Here is a 7,724-nt window from a genome sequence, read left to right as displayed (position 1 = left end):
TATTTTTCTTAGAAGAGACAAGATAAATTGAACGCTTTTCCTTCGTTATGGTGTTCTCAGCCTATATGGGCATATTCAATAAACCCGAAAGGGTTATCTCAATCTTGTTCATGTTGAAGTTTAATACAAACTGTGAATAGCTTTCTAGTAACGAAGAAAGTACAAGGTTTATGCGCAAATCATAATCCATAACCCAATCCAACTGCTCAAGTTGAGTGATATATCTTATCATTTTAAGCACATGATGCCTTACTAGGCTTCTCTCAAACATCTTACATTGGAACAATTTTCTTGAAATGTCGAATCTCTCTGTACGACTTTCCTTATCAAACATTTCTCTAAGGTTCGGGATAATATCTAGGACATTCATAGCTTCATGTTGCTTTTGAAGATCAAAGCCTTACTAGCCAACATCACACATGTGGCTTGATTGAGATCATCCATATAAACTCTATAAGCTTCTTTTTCCTCATTTGTAGCATTATCGCTAGGTTCCACGAAAATAGGATTATCTAAGACATAAGCCTTTTTTTCTTGTTTCAAGACAATCTTAATATTGTGAAATCAGTTAATGAAATTTGAGCTGGTCAACTTGTTTGCATCAATTGTGCTTCTAAGTGACAAACTATTTATCATTATAGATTTATATCATATATAAACCACCATATATGATTATTAGTCATTAACGTAAATTATATAATCATAAAGATAAGGTTTTAAAATCTTATATGATTATTCTCAATATTTTATCAAAATAATAGCCTTCTTCTACTATTTCGAGAAGAAAGGTTTTAAAACCTTTAAACTTCTTATTGAGCTAGGACTTTTTTTTTTTATCCCACTATGACCTTAAGTGACTCAACAAGCCATAATAAAACTAATTAGGTAGCTAACTTGGCTTACCAATTGTATCTTATACAACTCCTAGATCAGTTAGGTGACAACTCCTTGTCTAAATGTATTATATATATTTTCTCTAACTATGCCTTTAATACTATGCAGTCATGTGTGACATATCTGAACATGGTACTAGTTGAGTAAGACTCACCAATAACTCAAACGTACTTGTGTAAAAGTTTAGCCTTGTGTGACTTAATAAGCCTCTAATTAAAAGGGCAGCCTAGTTATCTTATTATATAGTGGAAGGCAACGTTCTGACTCAATATTTTAATGAGAGATTTTATTTATTAATTCATTAACTAAGGCTTTATTGATTTGGCGTTGTTGACATGTATAGCATTTATTGTATTTCACATATATCATATATATATAATAAAAAATAAATCTCTCATACCTACTATTAAGATTGTTGTAGATTTTACTAATTCTAATTTCCTCGAGCTATTAAGGAAATCAGTTGGTCAAATTTTTAGGGGATTTACACAAACATTGTCTTCATGCTTTGCTTGTAATCTCTTTGAATCTCGATGGTGCCGTTGGATCTCCAGATTAAAGTTACAAAAATTTTTCTATTTAACCTTAGTTTTACACTTTGATGTTTCGAGTTACATTTGAGGGGAGTTAGATGAGAAAAGAATTTTACAACGTAGAGAAAATAGAAATAAGGTAGGGTGCTCAAACTTATTTTAAAATAAATGTCATGAGAAATAAATTTAACCATCCATGATCTAATCTTCTAAGGTCTAAGTCTATTATCATCTTCATGCTTTATAATCACAGTCAAAAGCAGAGAAATAAATGCAAGCTCAATATCACTTGGTGATCTTGTGTGTTATTTGAGAAAAACATCAATTAATTAACTTAAAGTGCTAAATTCAAATTATTTGGTATTGTTTTATTTCAATTTAATGTTTAAGAATTCTCATTTTCAAAACACTTAAAGTAAACATTTTTCTCCTTATTTCTTATTAGAAATTCATTGAAATAAAATTTTCATTTTAAAACTTTCTATTTTAAATCGTTCTATAATTAAAACTCTTTTTAATTTTGCAAACCTCTTTATTTTAGGTAAACTTCTTAAAATATATCTAAGACAACATTTTAATTTCTAACATTTAGAATATAGATTAGTTTCCTAAATTGTATCTTGTTCAAGTTATCTAAATGGTGACTTAACAAATTTTGAAAACTTCTTGTCAAATTAAAATTTGAAGGAAAGTTCAATACTATCATATAACTTTAGGAAATTCTTTTAAGGTAGGAAACTATTTCTTATGAATTTCTCAAATTAAAATATTGTTTTTAATTTTAGAAATTTTTTTAAAGTAGAAAACAATTTCTTATTTTCTTTTATGAATCACCCAAAATTAAAATAGATGGCATTTAAGTGCTCTTAAAATTTCATAAATCATGAGTTAAATTCATGAAAAAAGTTGTTGAAAATTTTCAGTAAGTGTGTTTAACAATTAAACACAAAATTTATGAAGAATTAAGCCATCAAAATCGACCATAGCAATCTAAAATTTTCTGCATTGAATATTTGTTGTTTTGAAACCCGAAAATATGATTTTATGATTCCTTTTCATTCTAAATCAAGTTTGGCTAAAATTTGCAATAATTTAATTTGATAAAACTAATATTTAACAATTGAAAAATTGCTCATAATACTTACACAATGTTAGTAAAAAAAACAGCACATTAGTCCCAAAAACATTTCAAAACTATTTGGTTTTAACTTGGCTTCATCAGCCTTTTAATCCATTCATTAATTCTTCAATTAAACATGGTTTTAAATATTTTAAAACATGTTTTAATGAATTAATTATATGCTGTCTAGATTTGAATCAAAATAGAAAAACAAATTTTAAAGAAAGTCTTAAAAATTGATATATACTAAATAACACACAAATCGATCTTATTGATTATCACTAAAAATTAAGTATGTAAATTACAAGAAAAACATTAAACAAAGGCTTTGATACCGTTGTTGGGATTTGACCTTGTGCTCAAACATGAAAATAATCAAGAAATTAAAAATATAACACAGCAGAATAATAAACTAGCATTTAATCAGAGAAACAACCGAAACCTACAAGAATAATATTTGTGTTTTTCATGTAATTTTTATATTAGTTATGAACATTTATAAGTTTAAGAGTTACCTACCTTGCTTTAGATATCGTAATTAAAAATCAATTAAATCAAAATCTTTGCTTCTTCACTTTTGGGATTTGTCAAATCTTCAGCAAACTTGGTCTCTAACAGTAATCCACACAGTAACCGAATAAGATCTTCTCAAAGGTAGGATTGTTTTTTATTTACTTGTGATAGCAAGTTTTGTTTCTAAAATAAAAAAAATCAAAAGTTCTTGTCGAATCTTATTATTTTTGTTAGACAAAGAACATTATTTTTCTTTTCTTATTTTACGAAACGAATGAGAAGTGGCTAGAAGCTTAGAGTTTTAGTTTGATAACGTAATATATTTTTATAGCCAAACTAAGTTGTGACCTTAAATACAACAATTATTTTAATTAAGTCTTTGTGAACTTAATTAATTTTTTACTTTATTTTGATTTATTCTAATTAAGTCTAACTTAATTTATTATCCTTATTTAATCCTAATCATGTCACGTGACTTATTAGGCTTCTAACATGTTGGCAATAAATATAAATCCTAATCAAATATCAATTTGATAATTGATTTATATTTATAGATCATGAGCGGCATCTAACAATACATCATGACTACTAAAATGTTAGAGAGCCATTTAAAGAATTTGACAAAACCCTTCAGTTATAAGCCTCTTAGTGTAATACGGTCTTTTCATCAAATACCTCGGATATGTCATTAAGTATGGTTCGATGTCTACTTGTAATATTTCATATTAATTCTATAATTCATGACTAACTTTATAAATTTAGAAAAGTAACTTTTCTCAAATTTATCTTGCTTTGGTCAAAGACTTCATACAAGTTAATCAAGAATTAAGAACAAGTGAGATACATTCTTTCATATCATTGGAGGTAATGAATTCTCTTTTGATCACTAATTTACTTTCGCATGCTTCATGGTATATCCAAAAACATTTTTTTTAGGCATTTGGTCACTTTCAAATCCGTAAGGTAAAATCAAAGTATGTCATTCCTCATACAAAATGACTTGGTGTCTCAAGTTTGAGGACTTGTTGCACGACTATTCCATGAGAACATATTCCATAGATATTTGAGTGAAATACCAAATGGAGTTATCATAGCGGGTCATGCTCAATGAACTTGTTTTTTAACAACCACTTATATATTATCTTCAAGTATCCCATATATTTCAATCTATAAGATCGATTGCTTACTTTCCAAATAAAGAGGCTTAACATGTATTAGTCTTTGAGCATTGTCAATGCTTTGTCTTCACAATACAATGATCAAGAATAATTTTAAGAACATGGCTTTAATGCATAGTGATCTCATAATTGTAACAGCTTTACAGTTTTTTAGCTAGGCTTTATGTTCCACGGGTTTCATTAATACTTAATAACTCTTTATTGTTGTACTAACATTAAAGAAAACCTTTATCACATATAGTTATATGATTAAATATGCATTAAATGATAATATATATTTTTTGATCAATTTAATTAGCTCAAGGGCATATACTAACAGTAATATGTATTATATTACACCTACTCCCATGTGGAAAAGGAACCGCAAATCTCTTTAATTTAAAAGATGGAATCTGTTCCCTTTTGAAAGTAGCATCCCACCTTCTCTTTTCCCCTTCAGGAGATGCAGTAGTATTTTCGCAATAAGGAGCCATACATCTGCACTTAATTTACAAGGTTATATCATAGCATATTTCTTAAAATCATTGAAACTAAAATAAAAATTTCTTTAAAACAATTAAAAAAAAAAATAGTTTGTATATCTCTAATTCTTTTATCTTAATTGTCACAACAGTTTTTCTTAAAAAAAGAAACGCCCGCTGAAAATTTCTTTTTCGTTCCAAACAAGATGCATGAAGGTCTCATTACTGACTTCACAAACTAAACTCGCATACAAGGGGGCAAAATGCATTATAAGATTACAAATATAGTGATGAAAGATGGTAACTTGATGTCATCCAATTATTTATTTTCATACTTCTCATTATGTCATCCACTTCTTTATTGGCAAGTGCATAGATGAGTATAATTATACTTGAATGCTTCATATAAAATTTTTAATATGTTCCACTATGATTCTTTTTTATGCATGTGAACCCCTTTGAAAGAGATTTCCTTGTAGGGGCCAAAATATCATATGGTATTATGGGTATTTTTCATTTTTTGTGAATTAATTCTTATATTTTTGGTCTGATATTTATTGACCATGCAACATATATGGGTTTAACTCTGGGATATATGACAGGATTCTAAAGTTAACTCCCATAACTTCTGATGTTTATGAGAGTTTTAGCTTGGTGGGTCTAGAGTGGAGGCTCATTAAGAAATACTTATTTTCAACCTTTCATAAAGAGCTAGGTACTTCCCATGTGATATCCTTGATGTAGGATAACTTGACCTTTGGATTTACTCCTATTCTCTTATCGTAAACTATCTTCTCATTAAATCACAGAAGTTGTCTGCCATTATAAATAGTCTTTCCCTATATTAGAAAGGGACTTTTTTGGAGAAGTGAACATCTACTCTATTCAAAGCTTTTCTCTCCAGCTTTATTTTGCATGCTTCCCAATAATGCATTCTCTATAAAGGAGCATCCTTTTCTTCACTACTACCTAACCTTGCCCTACCCACTTTTCCATCTCCTGCCACCAATACCTAGTCTCTTTACGACTGACAATTCTTTTTCTCTACCTAGTCTCTCTTTGCTCATCCATAATACAGTGTATTGCTTTCTCACCTACTTATCTTTGCAGAAAGAACTCTCCATATCTACAAATGTAGGTATTAGATCTAGTAGGCTTGCACAAGGATGAAGAAAGGATCCATTCAGCCACTCCCTCGATAATGGTTGAACTGGCACTTAGAGTAGGACACATATATGTTATGCGTGCAACTTCTACTAAGGGCATGTCCTATACTTTCTTGATACGAATCTTGGCTTAAACTTGCTAAAATGCCTAACTTGAGAATCTTGAAGCTGTTGTTTCATTACAACTTTTCATGAAACACATACCATTATAGAGGTTTCAGGAGATGTGGAAAGCCTCCACATTGGAACAATATTAGCCTCCTGTTGGTCACTTAGCAATGGGGCAGTCAAATATAAGCATCATTGTTTAAGCTAACATGATTACTTGCACCTCACTGATAGCCGTAAATTGATATAAAATGTCTCATCCTGCACGCCTCAAAGTATCATAGCTATCATCGTGTGAGGAAAGCAGATGTACTGTGTGAGATGAAAGCAGAAGTACTAGCTTGTAGAAGTAAATCCATAGACACGTTAAGTTTGATAGAAAAGAAAGCAGAGAATCTGTCTTCTACTGTTGGGAACACAATGCATGTTACGTTCGATACAAAAATTGGTACATGTTGGAGTTTGCTAAAATCTATGATTGATCAGCCCATGCCTGTTGGAAATTCAGGTCCAATTGAGAGAGCTTATATGGGTTAACTTTCTGCCTTATGTGGAAACTTTAGGTTAATTCAAATGCAATACAGCATAGAATTAAAATTTGTTGTACCATGTGATCAATCTTAGGTGAAGAATTGGAGCATTTGATTAGTCAAAGGGGAGGGAGTTTTGAGCAACGTAATGTGCTATTTACCATAGTGCTTATATCTGACTTTCCCTGCTCCATCTCTCTCTCTCTCTCTCTCTCAAGTCTTTTAGCTAGATTGACAAAGTTGCTACTTGAAACAGCTCTGATACAAGGTTTTGTTGATATGCAGGTGATCAAATGGTTTTCTTCACCCTAAACATGATTGAAATTATTGGACTGCTCATGACCTTTAAACCTTTCCTAATACCACCTGATGACACTGTTTTGTCATAGTTTTATTTTGTTTTGACTTCCATAAAATTCTTCATCCGTAGCTAGCTCCTCTTTGAATGCAACAATCTGAACAAATAGACTTGTGCTTGGCTTTGGAAGGCGTTGCTTTGGACTTCTAACAGCATTTGCTTTCTCATGGTCGAGTGTCACCCATGGAAAACTATTTGGTGTGGTTTTTTTATTTATTTTCTTAAAGTGGTTACTTCAAATGTCTTATTGTGGATAACTAGTGAAGTCCTTTGCTTGATGCATGGATGGTCTCAAAGGATGCCATGTGTGCAAATATTTATTAACAACTCAAATTTCGAAATTAAAATTAGAAATTAAATTATAAATATTTTCTATCATTTTTGTGGAAACAGATTGAATTTCTCAATTTTTACAATTTACTAGCTATAATTTCAATTTTGAAATTGGTAAAAATTTCTAATTATTTTGCCAAAATGAATACATAATGGCAATTTATCATTAAGGATTCAAACATAAAAAAAATGTTGCCACCCTTAAGGATATATCTCTCACACTATATTCTTTAACTAAAGACATTTATTAGAGCTGAAAATTTTGACTAACACGAGAAAACTTGTCTGATTTGCCTGGACATGATTGATTTGATCAGAAGAAACAATCCAGTCTTGCTCTATCCAATTTGAATCGACTCAAATATGAATCACCCCAAATTCAAAATAATTGAATCCTAAAATAATCCGAATTCAATTGATCTGAAAAATTTAATTTGAAGTAGTTCGAGCTTCAATTCAGTAGCATTTATTTGTTTTCTTTTAAATACTAATTAGATTAAAATAAATAAATATGGTATAAATGTATTAGT

The 7,724-nt window shown here is 30.0% G+C and overlaps 1 protein-coding gene across 1 annotated transcript in view; it reads left to right on the top strand.

Moving 5' to 3' along the window:
- Positions 1–7,239, top strand: part of LOC110426517 (protein ZINC INDUCED FACILITATOR-LIKE 1-like) — a 28,387-nt gene extending 21,148 nt beyond the window's left edge. Inside the window, exon 17 of the mRNA XM_021441755.2 lies at positions 6,789–7,239. Coding sequence (XP_021297430.1) covers positions 6,789–6,892 — 104 coding nt within the window. The 3' untranslated portion in view covers positions 6,893–7,239. The remainder of the gene's footprint in view (positions 1–6,788) is intronic.
- Positions 7,240–7,724: the final 485 nt, after the last annotated feature.

The sequence above is a fragment of the Theobroma umbraticum genome, unplaced genomic scaffold (assembly GCF_002168275.2).
Source record: "Theobroma umbraticum cultivar Fairchild unplaced genomic scaffold, ASM216827v3 scaffold_89.0, whole genome shotgun sequence".
Taxonomy (NCBI): Eukaryota; Viridiplantae; Streptophyta; class Magnoliopsida; order Malvales; family Malvaceae; genus Theobroma; species Theobroma umbraticum.
Note: the sequence above shows the minus strand (reverse complement) of the source record. Positions and strands in the feature narration are given on the sequence as shown.